The following is a 21,954-nucleotide window of genomic DNA, read 5'->3' as shown; positions in this document are numbered from 1 at the left end:
TTGGAGTTTTTTTTCTCCCTTAATAACGTAAACCTTCATTTAAAAACTGCATTTTGTGTTCAATTATGTTAACTATTACTCTGTAAGGCTACAATGTTATTGTTATTAGTTCTTATTACTTATCTTCCTGTTTAGACCATCTCCTATTCTCATCTTCCTATTTAGACCCTCTACTATACTCAGCTTCCTATTTAGACCCTCTCCTATTCTTATCTTCCTATTTAGACCCTCTGCTATTCTTATCTTCCTATTTAGACCCTCTCCTATTCTTATCTTCCTATTTAGACCCTCTCCTATTCTTATCTTCCTATTTAGACCCTCTGCTATTCTTATCTTCCTATTTAGACCCTCTCCTATTCTTATCTTCCTATTTAGACCCTCTCCTATTCTTATCTTCCTATTTAGACCCTCTCTTATTCTTATCTTCATATTTAGACCCTCTCCTATTCTTATCTTCCTATTTAGACCCTCTGCTATTCTTATCTTCCTATTTAGACCCTCTCCTATTCTTATCTTCCTATTTAGACCCTCTCCTATTCTTATCTTCCTATTTAGACCCTCTCTTATTCTTATCTTCATATTTAGACCCTCTCCTATTCTTATCTTCCTTTGAAGATCCTCTTCTATTCTTAGGAGAGGCTCGTAGGAACCAGCTAACTGTAGAACAAAATTACTTCTGAGGCAAGCCCTTAGGAAAGTTACTGATACCTTCAAGTTAAGTTATACACACCTTAAAAAACACCAAATATTACTAGTGGCTTTTAAACCAATTTCTATTTTAAATTGTAAGACTGTAAATTGCATTTTAGATATTACTATCACACTACACTACATTCCACACACAACATGCAATAGATTACATGCAAGACACGCATCTGTATTTTAGATTTGTCACTCTCATTCAAGTCAAAGATGCTACAATACAAACAAATTAGGCAGTCACACAAGCTCATGCGTGATGGACAATTACTAATTTCCCTAATGTCTCATTGGATATTGGACTGGACATTATTTCAATGATTGAGATGGCAGAAACAGATTGCAGATTGTTCCAAAAAATGCTCAATTGAACATACACATTTTAATTACCAGAAATTGGAAATGTTGCATCTAGCATAGCTTTAAACATAAGTTGGTCCAGAATGTTTTCGCTTATGAAAACACTCCTATAAGCAACAACATTACTAAATTATTAGCACAGCCACATAAAAGGCAATGTGCAACTTTAATGAACAAAATTATACAAGAAGGGCTAAGAGTAGCAGCAGGGATGCTTTCTGCCAGCAGAGAAAATATCTAGTGTGCCATCAGAATAAAACAGTTAGCATTGTATCCAACCCGCTGCCTGACCTGCCAGTTGCTCTATCAGCTGAATGCCAGCATGAAATGCGTCAGCTCACACTTACTTTGGCAGCCTTGATGTGCTGTGACACCTTTTCAAAATTGCGATTCAACTCAGCCAGTTTTGGTTCCACTAGTTCCTGGCAGGACGTTCCCCTGCTGCTCATTAATATTATGGCCTGTTCACGGACATTGTCTATGCGGAGACTGACATCATCGAGTTCAGACAGCAAGCGCTGGAATCAAGCAAATTAGATTGATAAAATACCCACCCTTGGGATTAACATTGCATGTCAACAATAGACATGTAATTTTCTAGTGCAAAACCAGAAATATTTTTTAAATTGCCATTATTTTCAAAGCTTAAAGTCAAAGGAGCATGCTCAGTATGGGCTGAAAAGCTACTTCTGAGAAATGTATAAGCTAATGCAGCAACTGCTGGGAGCTAATAATCAGGATTGTTCAGCGGCTGCAGGGAAACTAAAATAGAATAGACTCATTTTTAAAACATAGATATTAAAAAAGGGTAACAGCAATAAAGAAAAGCCATTATTTGTGGTTTACTATTTGAAAGTATATGGGATGTAAACCCAATGACAGCATTTTGAAAATACAATTTTAAATGGGTTGTTCACCTTTGAGTTAACTCTTAGGATAATGTAGAGAGTGCTATTCTGTGACAATATGCAACTTCTTTTCATTTTTTCTTATTTGTGGTTTTTGAGTTATTTGGCTTTTTATTCAGCAGCTCTCCATTTTGCAGTTTCAGCAATCTGGTTGTTAAGGTCCAAATTATCCTAGCAACCATGCATTGATATGAATAAGAGACTAGAATATGAATAGGAGAGGGCCTGAGGAGAAAGATGAGATCAAAAGTAGCAATAAAAATAAATGTGCAGCTTTATAGATGGGGGTCAGTGACCTCTGTTTGAAAGCGCCAGAAGAAAAAGGCCAATAATTAATAAACTATCAAAAATAATGAAGACCAATAGATAAATTGCTTATAATTGGCCATTTTATAATATACCATAAGTTAGCTTGAGGGTAAACTAGCCATTTAAAACTCAACCCTATCGGCCTTCCTTGCACTCACTGCTGGTTCTTCCTCCATACAGGAGGCAACGTGAAGCTTTCTTTAACAACAAAGGTTTTTCTACTAAGTATTAAATAGATTTCAGTAAGTGTGTTCAATACTTATTATTTGTGTCATTCTACTTTACTACACATAACTTAATTTATGGACTTATTTGTTTTGAGCAGGGCCGGAACTAGGGGTAGGCAGAGTAGGCACGTGCCTAGGTGCAAAGCTGCCTGCTACCCCTAGTCTGGTCCACTCTCCACTTCTTGCCTGACCACCAATTCCGCATTTTTTTGTCAAATGCGCGATCAGCGCGTGTGCATTTACTCACGCGCAAGAGTGTATTCGCGCATGCTCACAAGCGCCCGTTCTATTTGCACGAGCATCCAATAGACGCTGCCACACATGAGCGGGCCACGACCAGACAGGTTGCCTTGGGCGCCTGGCCGGATTGGCCCGTCTCTTGTTTTGAGTTCTTTGTATGTGAGGATTCAGGGCCGGAACTAGGGGTAGGCAGAGTAGGCACGTGCCTAGGGCGCAAAGGTTGAGGGGCGCCAGGCACGTACTTCCTCCTACCCCTAGTCCGGTCCCTTCTCTGCTGACTGCCCACTGTCCCATGCATGCGTCAATTCGCGCATGCGCAGAAGCGTTTTTTTTGCGCATGTGCAGAAGCGCTCATCCAGCCGGCACAGCAGCTGGGCAGGCTGCCTAGGGCGCCTGCCCGGCTTGGCCCGGCGCTGGGAGGATTACTTGGGTTATTACCGGCATCTGGTGTAAATTTCATGTCAATAACCCCCATTAGAAATATATTTAATGTTGAGGTGTTCAATATTTTTTCCTGATGCAGTATAACTCAGCTCTCCTATGAAATGGCGCAGACCTGCTTGCGGTGATTGTGAATTCCATGACTAAAGAAAGCAAGATTTACAGTTTTATATTTTAATAGAAGTTAATTTTAGTTGACTAACATCATAAAATAGTATTTTGAATTATTTCTGAAGGTGACAGGCCCCCTTTAACTTTTAAACCTAAAAATTTGTATTGAATCCTCAGGTACACCAGAAATCAATGGCATCAAATGAATCTTATAAAAAAACTATTTCCTGGAAACTTAAAACAAAAATAAAACCAATTATGCATAAAATTTATTTCATGTATCCTTCCTTATTTTTATGGAATATGCCAAGCTTTAGGTCTATATAAAGACAGGCAAAAACAAACATCATCCTGGGAGGCCTACTAAAAGCTGAACTTCAAGTTCAACATTCAATAGGCCTCCCAGGATGATGTTTGGTAGGAAAACAAATTGTCATGATATATAGTTATCTGTAGTGTTTAGCAATCCATTACCTTCACTGTTTCCTCCTTTAGGCTAGCTGGCTTTTTCTCATTCTCATCCAACAGGGCTTCCGCTTGGTAAAGCCAAGTGCTTATGTGAGCAACAGTCTCATCGAAAATCTCCATCTGACCCTGGTGATTCTAACAAAACACCAGAAAGGGTCACTAGCAGAAAAACTTTCACTCCATGACGAACAGTAAAGGTTAAAGCTGAGAGCTGGCATCAGAAATGTATTTATTTTAGAGAGATGAAAGAAACCAGAGTATTTGTATGGGTACATATGTGCTAGCAGATATTGCTCTTTGCAGAGGACCCTATGCAAACAATATATTTTAACTTTACTTTTCAACATATTTGATATTTCTTCCAAAAGTTGCTTGTGAGGATTGTCTCTTTGTGAGAGCAGAAAGCTTACTGTCTGACTGTTATAGTAGGTGGATGGGAAGTTAAAGTGAAGACCTTGCCTAAGACCTGCTAACTCAAACTTATCTGCAATATTGCTTTGTTCCAATTGGCTTCCCACGATTTCAAAATACTTATAAATCCCCATCTAATGCCCCCTATTGGGGTAAACGAGAAACACGTGCCGTGTCTTAAGCACTGGTCAAAAAGAATTGTTAAACCAGACATAAAGCTTAGGAGTTGTGGGAGCATACCTAAAGCAAATAGGAATAGTGGGTATAAACTAAAGCTAGTAGAGTTTTACTTGATGTGTTACTGATCTGGTCTATAGCCGCACACACATAATTACGCACAGGAGTACTGTTATGTCAGCAATTTAAAGATGGCCATACGGCTTGAGGTCTGCTTGTCTGTTGACGTCACCAAACAAGCAGATCTTTTCCTGATATGCCACCTAAAGTGGATGATATTGGGCTTTAATCTTATCGTTGGCCCTAGGGTCAAACAATTGGATTACAACATTGGGAATATGAGTCAGTGAGGACCACATCAACTAGCCTATGTGGCCCCTGATCCAATAGGAAAATCAAACTTGCCTGATCAACATCTGCCAGATTTTTGGCCAGATATCAGTCAAGTGGGCACATCGGAGGTCCCCATACATGGGCATATAAACTGCTGAATCAGTCAAAAGTACCCAAATCTGCAAATTAAATCTGCCCATGTATGGCTACCTTAAGGGCTCAAGACTTGGCAAGATCAACCATATATAATCAAATCCAAATTTGAGATGAAAGCACAATAGTATGTTAATAATTTGATCAACACACCAGAGGTCACCCGTTTAAACTAGAGCAATGATCCCCAACCAGTGGCTCATGAGCAACATGTTAGTTCTGAATACTTTGCAAATAGCAAATCATAGCTCATATATGAAATCTCAAGAAATATTTTGCATGTTTATGTTGCTCTCCAAAGTTTTTTTTACATATGAAAGTGGCTCACAGGTAAAAAAGTTTGGGGACCCCTGGACTAGAAACACAGAATTTTTATTTGAAGCACCGTAGGTGGTTCTTCACGGTGAGGACAATAAGGATGGGGAATGTCTTTGAGACTAGCTTGGATTAATTCTTAAACAAGCATAATCAGAGGCTATTGTGCTACAGGTATGGGACCTGTTATCCAGAATGATTGGGACCTGGGGTTTTCCGGATAATGGATCTTTCCGTAATTTGGATCTTCATACCTTAAGTTTACTAGAAAATCATATAAATATTAAATAAACCCAAGAGTCTGGTTCTGCTTCCAATAAGGATTAATTATAAGGATTAATTATATTTTAATTGGGATCAAGTACAAGCAACTGTTTCATAATTAAAGGGAAAAAGAAAATCGTTCTGAAAATGTTTGATAATTTGTATAAAATGGTGTCTATGGGAGACAGCCTTTCTTTAATTCCGAGCATTCTGGATAAGGGGTTTCCGGATAATGGATTCCATGCCTGTACTATAATTTACCATTAGTAGAGATAGTGGTATATATAGTACCCTGGGGTAAAAAACCCAGTTGGCCCAGCCAGCCCAGACCCACTCCGTGCAAAACACCTTCTTTGCTGCCTCCGACCTCCCTACCACAAGGAGAAAAAGGTACCCGGGGTGGGTGGAGGGTGGTTGTGGTTCAGGCAGGGGGGCTTGAGGGGGCTTTTGAGGTTCATGGGGTGTAGCCCTGAGGCAGCAGCCCCGGACCCCCCGTATGACTCAGTTTAAGCCTTTTTTCAACCCAACTTATATATGAACTAGGGATGAACTGAATGATTCTGCCTTTTTCAGCAGGATTCGGATTCGGCCAAATCCTTCTGCCCGGCCGAACCGAATCTTAATTTGCATATGCAAATTAGGGGCGGGGAGGGAAATTACGTGACTTTTTGTCAGAAAAAAATGTTTTCCCCTTTGCATATGCAAATTAGGGTTCGGATTAGGTTCGGCATTCGGGCGAATCTTTCGCGAAGGATTCGGGGGTTCGGCCTAATCCAAAAAAGTGGATTCGGTGCATCCCTTCAAGACTTTGCAAGGGCTGTATCCCTCCTCTGGAACTCTCTCCCACGGTCTGTCCGACTTTCTCCCAACCTTTCTGCTTTCAAGAAATCTCTTAAAACTCACTTCTTTCAAGAAGCCTACCCTCACTCTGCTTAACTACCAAACGCAACACCACATACAGTACCACATTTCTCACCCACTTAATTCAATCATGCCCCCTCCCACACCTTTAGACTGTATGCCTATGCATAGGGCCTTCCTCACCTGTTTGTACCGGTATTGATTGTGATGTATGTTACTCCATATGTTCTATATATATAATTCATGTGATTTAGTTGTATAATCACATTTACTTTACAGTGCTACGCAATATGTTGGCGCTATATAAATACATGTTAATAATAATAATAATCCCTAATATGTACTATAATAATCAAACTGGGAACACATAAAAAATCCCATCAGTAACTGCAGCAGGTGCAAAATATTGGTATTTAATGTAAGTATGTATATATTTACTCACCTGAAGTGTATTGCACCAGTCCTCAGTCCATGTGCGAACTCGACTCCAGCCAGCGTTCAACACACAGAGTTTCTCTTCCAGGTTGGATTCACTGCCCTCCACCAGACACTGTAGGGCTGCACTGCTTTCAGTTACACTGTTCAAATCGCCTTTCCTCCTCTCCAGCTCTTTCAGTACGTTCTACAAAAGGAACAAGTACCATTATTCACAGCACGCTCACAAACTCTCTAAATTCCCTGAATCTTTTTTTTTTTATCTGTTTAACATTACAGGAGAGTATTTTGCTTCACCGTGCTGCAGACAAAGCCAGGGATCTATAACCTAAAAAGGCTAATTAATGTTGTGCAAAGAACTGGGTAAAGACAAACAAATACAGTGTGAAAGAGTGGCCAATTTATCACTAATGTAACTTATCATTAGCTTTATTTCATTTTTAAAAGTCCCAAAAACCATATATTTAACAAGAATATACACAAAAAGCAGAGAAGAGGAGAAAACGGTTACTTTGTAAGTTGATTATATTTGGCCCTTTCTACCTCTACTGCCACAGCTTATGCAGAATAAAGAACTAGCATGTTGTTCTCTACTACTATTACAATTTTGCACCAATGCACTTTGCATCAGAATACAGAAAAAAATTATTTTTCTATCCTATTTTCTGGAGGAAAACAACTCTTGCTACATTGTGAAAATATAGATTATGGCATATATTAAAATAATGTAACATTTTTTTTTTTACATAGCTTCAATTGACTGTGCTTATGTTTAAAAACTGGTTTGTTTGCCCTTTAAATACCAAAATTAAAGATCAGTGGTCAGTCCTCTAAATATTAATACACAAGAGACTCAAATGTGTTCTTTATATTATGAGTCACTTCAGCATATGTAACTATAAGGCCATTTAGGTGAGTGCCATTAAGTCTCTGTATATGCAGATAAATAGTCTTTTATTCACGTGTATAAAAGAGTTACCTGTGGACATGCTAATAAAAGTAATAATGTAATGCAAAATATAGAGAAGTCAGGGAGCACACCGGATACTACTCAACCTTGGCGTGACATAGCGTAAAGCAGACACATCCAGATATCCATGGATGAATAAACATTGGATTTTTATTTTTACTTGAAACTCGTCCTTCGCAGTGCTCTGTGTTTCACATGGTTTGAATAAAAACCAAATATCTCTGCAATCATTTATATTATAAATATAAGTGCCTGGGTCTTACAAATCCCATCAATTAATTTGAGGGCTGCTTTTTGTTTTATCCTATGGGTAATAATATATCCTCTAGATCAGTGATCCCCAACCAGTAGCTCGTGAGCAACATGTTGCTCTCCAACCCCTTGGATGTTGCTCCCAGTGGCCTCAAAGCAGGAGCTTATTTTTAAATTCCAAGCTTGGAGGCAAGTTTTGTTTGTATAAAAACCAGGTGCACTGCCAAACAGAGCCTCAATTTAGGATGACAATCCACATAGGGGCTAAAAATGGCCAATCACAGTCCTTATTTGGCACCCCATTTTTCATGCATGTGTTGCTCCCTAACTACTTTTACTTCTGAATGTTGATCACAGGTTGAAAAGGTTGGAATTCAGATTACTTGAAACCCCAAGAGGACTTGTGTTGTCCTTATTGTCTAATAAGGGATATATATATTATTTTTATAATAAGTTCAATAGGTCATGAAACATGCATCCTCATCACTTCACCGCTGATCATAAGCACTGCCATCCGTAAGCACCATTTTTAAGAACACACACACACATATATATATATATATACATATATATATATATATATATATATATATATATATATATATATATATATATATATATATATATATATACGACCAAACCAGATCCGCACTCCGTTAGTATAAATGATGCGATAACCCGGGTGCTGCTCCGAAGGAAAAGATGCATAAGAACGTGGACACGGATATAGCACTCCTGGGATTTCTTAAAAAGTTCAATTTTATTTCATGCTTAAAAATAATCAACGTTTCGGCTACTGTCTAGAGCCTTTGTCAAGATTAAAAAATTTAATTAAACATGCCCTATTTAAAGGCCCACCCTGGGTGTTACCCACAAACATGTTACCAACCCACCATCATGGACACACCTCTCCTTTAACCCCATAGGTGCTATATAGATTAACCCTCTAAAACATATGTACATAGTAATGTCGTGAATCAATTAAATACAAACATTGCATAAAAAGAGAGATACATATAATAAATAGATGTATACAGGGTTCAAAGTTAAACTCTAAAGTGACTAGTGTCTTTCATAGCTTATCTAGTATTAAGGAAGCAATTAAAGAAACATTGTTCATTGAGTCCCTTAGGAGACATAGTATCCAAACGCTTAATCCAATATGTTTCACGCTGTAACAGCAACTGGGATCTATCACCACCGCCTCTTCTTGGCTCAGGGACATGATCAATGCCAATATATCTAAATGTAGGCAACCTATGGCCCATCTCCAAATAATGTTTTGCAACTGGCTTTGCTGTCTGATTATCCCTGAATGCTGTGCTAATGGCAGATCTATGTCCATCCATCCAGATTCTCAAAGTCAAATCTGTCTTTCCTACATAAGCTAGACCGCAGGGGCAAGTAATCATATATACAACATGTGTGGTAGTGCATGTGATCCGGTGTTTAATTTTAATGTTTTGTCCTGTATGGGGATGATGGAAAGTCTCACCAGGGGACATATACCTGCACGACGTGCAACTGGGACATCTGAAACATCCCGATTTACCTGACATCAGCCACATCTGCTGATGTTTTTGGTAACATTTCACCGGGTCAGTTAGTACCAGCAAGTCACGCAGGTTATGCCCCCTGGTGTAAGCCATCAATGGAGGATTAGGGCACAGTTTAGCCAAATCTTTGTCTGCTCTAATAATTGACCAATTGCTTTTAACCATCTGTCTTACCCTCTCAGAAGAGGTGTTGTATCTGGTAACAAAAGTCATGCGCTCACTGTTCGAATCTCTTAAGTGTTGTAGCATATATATATATATATATATATATATATATATATATATATATATATATATATATATATATATATATATATATATATATATATATATATATATATATATATATTTTTTTTTTTTTTTTAGGGGAGGAATATTTCAATCATATCTCCTGCAGAGAACTGCTTAGGCAAGTCCCTCATTTGCAGGACAATTAGATTGTTAGTAGTAAAAGGGGACTGGAAACAGTATGCAGATAAGCAATTGAGAAGATTAAGAGAGATTTCTAGAGGTTCAATGAACCAGACTTAATTTTTTACCAATAAAGCCAACAGTTGTAAAAACAAAACTTTCCTTACACCTACCCAATCTAGTCAATAAAAATAGATAAGAGAGAGAGATAGATAGAGATAGATAGATAGATAGATAGATAGATAGATAGATAGTGCCACTGTAATGGTTTTCTATAACTGCTGCAATCTTAAAAAGATCAATGAAAAAATTTAAAGATTTAAGCTGTGTCTAAAGACAGAGTTCATGTTGTTAGTATAGATAAACCCTAAATGTTAGAAATTAAATATTTATGAACAGTCCAACTGGCTGCTCATATTCAGGAATAATCCTAAATATAACCCAGAAAACCTCTTACTTTGGCCCAGGCAATTTCTGTATCTAAATCAGCACCCTGGTTGTCAACAGTGGATTTTTGCACTAGTTCAGATTCGGTGGAAGCCAGCCATTCTGACAGCAATGAAGAGTCTTTCTTCAGCTTCCCAGCCAAATGCAAAGCACGCTCCAAGTCTTGCTTCCCTTCTGTCACCTGCTCAAACAAGTAAAGCAAATCAGGTAGGAGGACCACAAAGGAATACATTCACTTTCATGTACTTCCGAACCAAAGCACGTTACTTTTGCACCAAAATTTAAAAATAAGGCTGTGTTCCTGCATTATTTTGAGAAAAACATATTCAGGAGTTTTAAATGTAAAACTATGAAATATTCCTCACCTTTTGTTGTTTGCCCCCTTAAAAATGGAATTTACTGCCAGATCACCATGCAAGCAGGAATATTTAAGGTGTGTTGTAAAGGCTCTCCTATATTTTCATACTTTTTAAAGGACCATATAATTTTTATTATTAGTTAATTTTTGGATACGACAAATAACAGAAAGAAAGAGCAGATGGACATCATGTACCTGGGCGCCAAGGTCATTATACAGCAGTTTTAATGCAGTCAGTTGTTCATCCATGAGTTTGGGATTGTCAGTTTGCTGCTTCTGCACAATTTGCCTTCCTGTCTTTATAACCGTCTCTACTTCCAGTTTAACTTCACTCAGGGTTTTGTATAGTTTCTGAAGAGTGGATTAAAGCATTAAAATGTGCAATGCACTGCAGCCATCCCAAAGTTACAAAAAGGAAATCTGAGATACCCACAATGTCTTTTGCATGGCAACACTTAAGGGCTCATTTATCAAAAATCCAATTTGTGAGTTTTTTTTCTACTTCAAACAAACTCACAATTTAAAAAAACTTCAGTGTTTGCTTATTTATGAAAAAATCTGAATGTAAAAAACACGACTGAATACAATCGTAAAAAAAAAAATGAATAAAAGAATGGCTTGAATTTTGCCTAGGACAACTCCCACTGACCTCTGGCTGAACTCGCTAGCTTTTAGATGCCAATTTTTTTACATTCCAAGTTTTTGCTTAATAAATACCAGACATTCAAATTTTTGAAAATATAATTCGAATTTGTGAGGTTTTTCTGCAAAAAAAAATTCAAATTGTGGCCCACTTGCTTCTAACTAGGGATGGGCGAATTTTTTCGCCTTGTTTCGCTGAAAAAATTACGCCCATAGACTTGTATGGTGTTGTGCGTCAAAATATAAAGACGCGCGTCAAAAAATTTTGCTGTACGACAATTTTTCTTAATGGGTGTTGGCGACATTTCGCCAGTGATTAATTTTTTTTTTTGATGCACACCGCCATAAAAGTCTATGGGCGTCATTTTTTTGGCAAAACGAGGCAAAAAATTCACCCATCCCTATTCCCTATTTCATTACAGGAAGAAATGCTTAGTAATGGAAGAATATAGTAAGAAGAAATAAAAGACTAGGAGAATAAAGAGTAAGGAGAAGAGGAATATTAGTTTGGAAAGTGGGCCCACAGTTTAAGGTTTTCTGGTGGGCACCTGGCAACCCAGTCTGACATTGGCCCCTTATATGGATAATATGCCCCATCATGCATCAAGTAAATGCTCAAAAAGTATCTCTCCAATTCTCATCTTTCAATGTGCAGAACTAAGGATGCAAACATATTAAACTTGTATCCACAATTTAGGGTCCACTGAATAAAGTGAATTAATTAATTAAATGAAGAATTCAAAACAGAAGAAAAATGCAGAAGCGGGTTAGCCTATGGCTCCACCATGTGACTGTAAATACATCACACACCATTTACTATACTTCCAAAGAGGCCAATGTGAGCAAAATTTTCCATTCCGGTGTAAAACTGGATAACACCAAACCCGTTCAAACTGAGCAAGCTCACCATGCAGCCATCTAGGTGGGTTTGGATGACTTCGGGATTGACATCCTTCAAATCGATAACTACTAGCTCCGTTTTCACTCCTTCTAGAACACGTTTACAGTCCAGCATTCTCTGCTCAAAATTAGCTGGCTTTTGGAAGAGCTGAAATTTCGTGGACACCTCGCGAAGCTTCTTCTATACAAACAATGAAACATCATTTTATAGAAAGCAACCATTTTATAAAAGGACCTAACACAATGAACCATAACAATATTAATTATTTCTAACCAAATTAAAAACAAACATTTTTAAGTATTTCCATCTCGAAGATGTCCAACATATTTATCTGGCTTTTTTAAAGGATGTCTAATCCTAGATTGACATTTGTTGGGCTGCTTCTCTTGAAGCTAAATAAGAAAAGGAATTTTGACGGCTACAATGAGCATCAAGTATCAACAAGATAAAGATCGTTGAGGACCTGTATGACTGTTAATCACTGCCTCTGCTTAACCTTGAATCTTAATAACTAGTAAAATGTGTGCTCTATAAGCCTTTTTAATGCCCTCCATGCTATGAAACACAAAATTCATCCAGATTTGTGAGATGCTCTGTTGTCTTAATGAATTGCTAGTACACAACCAAGGTTCCAATGCTGGGATGGCTTGAAACCCAGCTGTGCTGCTTGTTGTTCTAGTGAAGAACAGGGCATTCTGTTCAGTATATGTATTGTAGGAGTAAAGATGTTAAGTGTGATCCATTAAACAGAAATAACACTTTTATGTATCGTATAGGATCTAAAATAATCTAATATAAAGATTTAGAAAACTTAAGTTTAGGGCATTAAGGAAAACCACCCTGTAAACAAACATTACCTGGAGCACATCTATCTGGGATCCTCCCCGTGGGGATTTGGTCTCTGGAGTGGTTGGTTGCATTGGTCGGAAATTACGCTTCATCTCTTCCAGCGAGGCTTCATGGGCGCTGATTTCAGCCTGGATTTTCTATAAAAATAATAATGAAAATGTATATATATATTTTATAGTAGCAGTGACACCTAGGGAAATGTACCAGGTACAGGTATGGGGACCTGTTATCCAGAATGTTCTGGGCCAGGGGTTTTCTGGATAACAGATCTTTCTATAATTTGGATCTCCATAACTTAAGTCTACTAGAAAATAATGTAAACATTAAATAAACCCAATAGGCTGGTTTTGCTTCCAAAGAGGATTAATTATATTTGGATATAACACAGTAATAAAGGATATCAAAGGTTTTGGTGGTTCGCTCCCTCTGCCGGTTCCCAAAGAGGTCTGTTCTCCCTCAGACTTGTATAGAAATCCAATTCAGAGTTACGGAAGGAAACCAGCGCTCATCCAGCACGAGGTATAGACAAACAAAGGGGCAAGAAAATGATTCTCATATAGTGCAGTATTTTTACATAAATATGTACTATATTTATGTAAAAATACTGAACTATATGAGAATCATTTTCTTGCCCCTTTGTTTGTCTATACCTCGTGCTGGATGAGCGCTGGTTTCCTTCCGTAACTCTGAATTGGTTAATTATATTTGGTTCAAGTGAAAGGTACTGTTTTATTATTACAGAGAAAAGGGGAATCATATTTAAGAATTTGGATAAGATTGAGTCTATGGGAGATGGCCTTTCTGTAATTCTAAGCTTTCTGGATAATGGGTTCCATACCTGTATTACAACAGTGGCCCACTAAAAGGTACTTGAGAATATATGGAGAATCAGTGAACTTAGTTACCGATCTTTACTTGTGTAAACAAGCTTCATGATGTTAAAAGGGTGGCACACCTTTACACTAACTTTTAGAATATTATAGAATAACCTGTCCCTATAAACTTTGCTAATTTGTCTCCATCGTTTATTTTTAATCGTTTTATAATAATTTGCTTTCTTCTTTTGCCTCTGTTCAGCTTTCAAATATGGGTCACTGACCCACCAGAAGCCAAAAATCTATTGCTTTGGGAAGGTACAATTGTATTGTTATTTGTTACTTTTTATTACTTATTCAGTCCCTCACCTATTCATATTCCAGTCTCTCATTCACACCACTGCCTGGTTGCTAGGACAAATAAGACCCTAGCGACTAGATGGCTGATGAAAACAACAAAATGAAGAGATACTGAACAAAAACCTAAATAACAAGGAAAATATAAAACAAAAAATGAAAACCAATTGCAAATTGCTACAGAATGCCGCTGTCTACATCATACTAAAAGTTAATCTAAAGGTGAACCTAGCCCTTTAAATGGATTAAATACACCTAAAATCAACATGAGAGTCTGCTCAGAATTAAAAAAAAATGTTTTCCACCATTCCTCCTGTAATAAAGAGCGTTAAATAGTGCTAACTAACATGTCTATAAAGGAATCCCTTGTTTCTCATTTCACTGTCTGTACCTTAAATTTACAGATTAGGAGGAGTTCACTAAATAACTCATGAAACACAGCACAAAAGCTTATTTACATTATATGGTTAGAAAATGCTGTATATTATTGATGTTATATATACCCAGAAAAGGGTGGCAGATTGCAAAGCTTGGCAATATCTAGTCTACATGCATTCAATAGTTAAAGTACACTACGATAATAAGTTGTGTTTCAGAATAAAATAAAACCACATTACCAACACTAAACCTACACGGTTAACTCCTTATATGTCCAGCAGAGGGCAGCAGTAATTACCAATATTTAGTTGTCATGCTTAAAGTAGCAGACTTTTCTTTAAAGGCCCAGTAACATTAAAAAAAAGATTAAAGAGTTTAGCAAATATTTAGATATCATGAATTATTACCAAGCACTAGTAACAACTCTGTGCAATTACAACTCTGTACAAATCCATAGGATAAAACCCGTACTGGTACGTAATATGTTGAAGTCTTGACAACATGAATTATTTTACTTTGTAGTAAAGGGCTTCTCAAAGGGGTTGTTCACCTTCAAATACCTAATTGTTTTCATATAGTTCACCAGAAATAATGACGTTTTCCAGTTAAGTTTCTATTTTCTATGTGTGACGCTTTTTCTAATATTGTAAGGCCATACTGTAATATTGTAAAGTAATTTTTCACCTTCTAACGCAGCTCTGGGAGGGGAGGTCATCGACCCTGTAAACTGTTCTACATTGATACATTTAGTTGATACATTTCTTTGTCCCTGCTGAGCAGAATCTCTGGGTTTCATTACAGGCAGCTGTTAGAATTGATACAATAGTTACTAATACTCCAGAGATGCTGCTGAGAAATGTTTCAACTAAATGTTGCAAAATTTAAACAGTTTAGAGTCTGCACCTGAATTACTGAGCTGCCAGACTCAAACACCAGACACAGGAACATTAAACTCTAAACCAGGGCCGGAACTGGGGTAGGCAGAGTAGGCACGTGCCTAGGGCGCAATGGTGGAGAGGCGCCAGGCACGTACTTACTCCTACCCCTAATCAAGGCCCTTCTCTGCCGGCCGCCCACTTGTTCTATTTGCGGAACTTGATCTATTTACAAATGGGCACGAGTGTCTATTCGCGCATGTGAACGAGCGTATTTTGGCTCACGCGCATGCGTGCATCCAGACGGCTGCCTAGGGCGCCTGCCCTGCTTGGCCCGGCTCTGCTCTAAACTAAGATTTAGAAAAATGGGTAAAAAAAATAAAAAGGAAAGTGATTGAAAAAAGTGTTTCTGGTGAACAGTCTGAAAACAATTGAAATGAAAAAACAGTATGGTAAACAATTCCTTTACCAATGTGAGGGCAAAAGCACTAGCTGCACAAATGGATGCAACGTTTCTCCCATTACAGTGCTATACACTTGAGCAACATAGGCACAGTACCCTTAGGGGCAGATTTATTATGTGGTATAAAAAAAGACAGAATAATTTGACAGGCATCGCCATGTAATAATTTTTGTTATGCGCTTTTTCTTTGAGCAACTTCCACTGGAATTTAGTTAAGGTGTGTGAAGCAGTGTAAAATAATCTGGCATTCGCATGGCATAAAAGAACACGCACCTTGATAAATTTGCCATTTATTTTACACAGCGTTTTTTTTGCAGAATCTCCTTTTACACAGCATAATAAATAGGACCCTTAGCTGTGCCCACAAACGTTGCCTCATCACACTTCCCTTCTGAAGAGAGTATATATAAAGGGCAGGGACATGGACACCCAACTTCTGTCCCCTTCCACTGCTTACATGGCAGGAATACACTGCACCCTAATACAAATGATTTGGATTTTGGTATTGTCGGGCCTTTAAATTAAGGCAAACATTATCATTCACTGGTTAACTTCTTCTCTCTTCTCTGGTTGTTAAAGTACACAATGATATAATGACATTGCGCTGTAAGAGGGGCTTACAGGACTCAATGTTCTCACACTGAAAGGAAATGCCAAGATACCTGAGCCTCCTGCGGCATCCGGAGGGCATCGACTCTGTCCGTCAGGTATGTGGTCAGCTGCTTATCCAGCTCTTCCAGGGACTCCTGCAGCACATTCAGCCTGTGATCGCTCTCTTTCAGAGATTGCAGGTGCTGCTCTAGAGAGATCTGCCTGCTCACCGCCTGATGGAATAACAACCATGATTAGGGCTTGACTTGGGAAAATTACTAAAACAAACATTTAATATTTAAATTATTTACTTTCAAAAATTAAAAACATTTCCCCACATTAACTATCCATTTTTTATTGTAACAATGCAACATATGATGTTGTTTATGCAGTATGGTGGTTGTTTAAAGGAACGTATGGGTTATTGCGATGTAGCATTAGATAAAATTAAAAGGTAATTTGACTACTGGAGGCTTCTTTAGAGTTTAGGAAAGACAGTGTTTTGTTTTTTATCTCGTCAGGGCAACAAATATGGTAGAGTCCTGCGCGGGTCCATTTTTTGGAACCCGTACCTGACCCGTACCCGCAACCTGCAATCCGCAACCCAGAGCCATAACCTGCATTCTTACCTGCTTGGACCCGCTACCAGACCCGACACGCAAGTACCTTATCCGCAACCCAAACCCGCGACCATCATGAATCAGGAAGTGCTGTCATTGTAAACCGGAAGTGACATTATCGGAAGTAAGCATGATCAGAAAAAGGAGTAAAAGTCGATATTGAGGTACCCTGCAGGTTGCGGGTAGAAGTTCCGTGTGCAGGTATAGATGCGGGTGGGCGGTTCTGCGGGTTTGCGGGTCACGGGTTGGGCTGCGGTATAGACCGCCCACCCGTGTCTATACCTGCACCCGGAACATCTACCCGCAACCTGCAGGGTACCTCAGGTTTTTGCGGGTAACCCGCGCCTACCCGACCCACTGCAGGACTCTACAATATGGCAGATTCCTAGAGTGGAAATTAAAGGACAAGGGGGTTACTAGTTACTACTGGCAGTTACTAGTATGTTAGCTAAACTTTTAAGAAAAATATGGACCGATCTGGGGAAACAAGTTTTCTGAGGAATGACTGGAAAAAAGTAAGAAACACAGTGGTGCAACGCATGCCTAACTGCTAGTTGATAATGTTTTAATAAACCTTTTGTAAAAAAAAAAAAAAAAGTTCTGTATAGAATTAGAGCAAATGTTTTCATTCAACACTCAATTTCAACAGGATGAGGTGGATTTGAACTTTGTTCTTATAATTCTATGAATATTTTATAACAGCTAAATCCGTCAAACATTGTTTAAAAATAGGATAGCAAGATTGAGTTGTGCTGGAACAACGGGCAGTAATAGCTTTTTAATGCTTACCAAATGACTCAGCTCCTCATAGCGAGCATTAAAGTCCTCCAGCTTTTCGCTGATGATGTCATCAAGTATACCGCCATCAATCAAAGTCTGGCCAAGCTCACGGATCTGAGTTCTATTGTCTGCCGGATGGCGTAGGATTGACTCTAAAGACTAGAGACAGAGAGATTATTCGGAGCGGTTATTAAAAAGTGACAGTTCACATTAACAGCCAGTCTGGGGTGATGCGCCCACTGTAAATAAACCCTCCTGTACTAATAGGATTAAACTACCCCTGTCATTTTAAAGGCAAGGATTAAATACCAGCTATAATGAAGAAACTTTGAACTGTAAAAAAGAAGAAAGCTAGAAAACTGAAATTTCCAGAACAGTGATATGACTATAACAGGCAAAAAAAAAAAGTATTTTAAGTACAGGTCCCATTATTTGAGCTGATGTTGAAAAGAGGGTTCTACTATACCAGGGGTGTCCAAACTGCGGCCCAGGATGCATATGAATGCGGCCCAGCTTGGTTCCCGAGGAAACGTCATGTCGCAAAGGATATAGAAGGAGGGGGGACTCTGCCCATTGCCCAGTTAGTAATAATAATATAATAATAAGTCTATTTAATATCCAGGTGTCCCATATTCCAGTGTATAGCTCTGGTTATCCAACTGGCATTGTAGTTCTTTTCTGTGTATTTCCTTTACTTTTACAAATCAAACGTGTTTGTGTATTTTCAGACAATTTTTCTTTATCCGATGTGGCCCTGCGAGCCAAAAGTTTGGACACCCCTGTACTATATCTTTAAGTAATCCTTGAAAGCCTCAACTAAAGTTTAATAATTTTCCCCCTTTATATTAATTAACAATTTTTACCCTTATGTTCTGTCTGTATCAGTTACCTCTAGTGCTTCGCTGACTGACTCTGCCTTGTCAGGAAGATTTCCCACATTTTGTACTCTTTCATCCAACGTATTTAGCCATGCTGTCTCCAGCTTCAGATAGTGCAGTAGCTCCTTCCAGCAAGACCAAACTTCCTAGAGGGCAATAACATACAAGGTGATAACAGTTTTAAGCAATCGGAATTATGCAAAATATTCACAAATTGCATTCTGGTAAAGTTGTGTTTGCATGGGCCAGCCATGTCATCAGAAAAATGCCATTTGTGTGACCAAATTATATCATCTGGCTGGAACGACCTAGCCTATGGAAGCAAACTTAAGCTATAGCGTAAGTCTAAATGACTTAAACCTGCATGCCCTCAACTCAATGCTGGTGATCATTTCTCTTCCAATTCGTCCACCATATTTTATGGTATATGGAAAATGTTTACATTTAGAAATGCATTCTTGCAAGATAGCCTTTTTAGTACTTATATGTGGAAAATATGGTTATGAAATATATGTCAGTCTTTACTGTAAATCTACAGAAACCTTGTTTTGTCATGCCATCATTTTTATGTTTTCATTATATATTATAAAATGACAAAAGTGTACATAAAAAAAATTAAAACAAAATAAAAAGATATGAAGACAGGCTTTTATTCTAAATATTGTTATAATTATTTATTTGTACAAAGTAATTGTAATAAATATTACACAAAAATAAATACAGGTATGGTACCTGTTATCCAGAATGCACGGGGCTTTTTGGATAACGGATCTTTCCGTAATTTGGATCTTCATACCTTAAGTCTACTAGAAAATCATGTAAACATTAAATAAACCCAATAGGCTGATTCTGCTTTCAATTCAAAGGGATTAATTATCTCTTAGTTTGGCTCAAGTACAGGTATGGGATCCCTTATCCGGAAACCCGTTATCCAGAAAGCTCCGACGTAAAGGCCATCGCCCATAGACTCCATTATATGCAAATAATGCAGATTTTTAAAAGTGATTTCCTTTTTCTCTTTAATAAGAAAACAGTAGCGTGTACTTGATCCCAACCAAGATATAATTAATCCTTATTGGAAGCAAAACCAGCCTATTGGGTTTATTTAATGTTTAAATGATTTTCTAGTAGACTTGAGATATGAAGATCCAAATTACGGAAAGATCCATTACCCGGAAAACCTCAGGTCCCGAGCATTCTGGATAACAGGTCCCATACCTGTACAAGGTACTGTTTTATTATTACAGAGAAAAGGGAAATCCTTTTCAAAAATTCAGAATGTTTGGATAAAATGGAGTCTATGGGAGACGGCCTTTCTGTAATTTGGAGCTTTCTGGATAAGGGATTTCCGGATAACAGATCCCATACCTGTAATCTATTTTATAGAATAAAAAATGTAAATTGCCTACTACAGAGGAGCCCAGAGTTATAAATGGCAAATTAGCTGGGTGACTGCTAGGACTATTTTATATTTATCAGGAACCTTGTTATGAACTATGGGGATACCTGAACATAAATAAGGACCACAAAGAGAATATTAATCCAAGAGAGCTAAGACCCACTGCTCTATTTATGCTTTGACTCTTAATGTTTTCCTTTAAGACAAAACAGAAAGTTCCTATGTTGTTCAACTATATTTAATTATACTAGGACTACCAAGGAGCCAGTGCAAGTGTACCTTTAGATAAATAGACAACTGTTAAATCTGATAAAACACAAAAGCTACAAAATATTCATAGGTAACTAGTCTCACAATAATGAAAGTCTTCAAAGACATTCCCGTACCTCTAGAGTGTGGCACTTCCCCCTGATCCTATTGCAAAGCAGCTGGTAATTGTCCAACACCACCTTGAGCTCTGGTGTCAGGTCTTGGCCCCCAGATTGACCTTTAGCAGCAAGAGTCTTAATGTTGTCTTTTAAAATTTTCACTCGTACCTCCTTCTGCAACACCTCTTCTTTTGCTCTCTGTCGGGAAACAAAAGTTACTATTAAGTGGAATGCAGTAACTTCATATAGAGGTGCATTCAGCATGAACATATATTATTCTCTGTATAGTTCTATTTCACTTGTGCTATGAGACAATACAAAAAGCTGTACAAACTGAAAAATAAGATGATGGAAAGTGCTCTCTCCTCAATGACTTGTATCTAAAACCTGCACTCATGGTCTTTGTTCTGTTGGATTAAATCAACAAAGTGACTTCCATTTGATCTAAAAGTTATTGCAGTTTGGAAATAGAGTCCATAGCATGCTCACAGGGCAATTTCTATTCTCTCATCTATGGCTCTATGACCATTGTGCCTCTATATGGCTTTAGATAAAACATTCACGGCCGAAAACATATATTATTTGTAATTTTGCAGACTATTACCATACAATCTATAATTTTACAAAAAGGTTATACATCCGCACAAATATTGGAAAAAGACCAGGTTAAGACATTCAGTATTCCCACTAATAATGAAATGCTGATTAGATTCACAAATTACCACTTTTTGCTACATATTAAACTGGGGTTTGGGCAACACAGCTGCCATCGAATAAACATTATAGGCCCACAGTGCACTAAGTATTATTTTTTTCCCCCAAAGCTATTAGGACTATAGGCATGGCAGTCTGGTTAAAATGGTGGGCTAAAGGGATAGCAGCCTAGAGAAAGGGTCACTTGCACTTGCAGGGGTGCCAGAATTGTGAAGGCAGAGATGCAGGGATATCCAGGCCTGGCTTTGTAATTGATTATGTGCCTCAGTTACAAGAAAATTGGGAAACAGTGACTTATCTTATTTCTTGATACTTTCCCTGCTGCTTTTAATTTTGAATAATACTTTGTCTTTTCTAGAATTGATGAATTTTTGTCCCACACTGTGAGACACTGTGATCCCCCAACAAACATACGCATTTTTCACTGTCCTACATCATGATCATAGATGTTTGTGAAGATTCTCATTCATCCAGGTCATGGTTTATCTGTAGAAATAAGTCAAATCAGCTGGATTCACTGTGTTTTTTCTTGAAGACGTTTTACCAGTCATCTAAATGTCTTTCTCTATTCAGAATGATCTTTTGGGAATAAATGGCATCCAGTTGAAATTTCAGAAA

At 38.0% G+C, this 21,954-nt stretch overlaps 1 protein-coding gene across 5 annotated transcripts in view; it reads right to left on the bottom strand.

The window, feature by feature from the left end:
- The window catches only part of utrn.S (utrophin S homeolog), a 446,216-nt gene that overhangs the window by 291,050 nt on the left and 133,212 nt on the right, over positions 1-21,954 (bottom strand). For all 5 annotated transcript variants that reach the window (XM_041564420.1, XM_041564418.1, XM_018265201.2 and 2 more), the window contains 11 exons: positions 20,641-20,820; positions 18,867-19,001; positions 17,987-18,136; positions 16,649-16,810; positions 13,107-13,235; positions 12,256-12,429; positions 10,902-11,057; positions 10,359-10,529; positions 6,720-6,899; positions 3,770-3,898; positions 1,407-1,577 (listed from right to left, as the gene is read on the bottom strand). In XM_041564420.1, the coding sequence (XP_041420354.1) occupies positions 1,407-1,577; positions 3,770-3,898; positions 6,720-6,899; positions 10,359-10,529; positions 10,902-11,057; positions 12,256-12,429; positions 13,107-13,235; positions 16,649-16,810; positions 17,987-18,136; positions 18,867-19,001; positions 20,641-20,820 (1,737 nt within the window). The remainder of the gene's footprint in view (positions 1-1,406; positions 1,578-3,769; positions 3,899-6,719; positions 6,900-10,358; positions 10,530-10,901; positions 11,058-12,255; positions 12,430-13,106; positions 13,236-16,648; positions 16,811-17,986; positions 18,137-18,866; positions 19,002-20,640; positions 20,821-21,954) is intronic.

Source organism: Xenopus laevis, chromosome 5S (genome assembly GCF_017654675.1).
Source record: "Xenopus laevis strain J_2021 chromosome 5S, Xenopus_laevis_v10.1, whole genome shotgun sequence".
Lineage (NCBI taxonomy): Eukaryota > Metazoa > Chordata > Amphibia > Anura > Pipidae > Xenopus > Xenopus laevis.
Note: the sequence above shows the minus strand (reverse complement) of the source record. Positions and strands in the feature narration are given on the sequence as shown.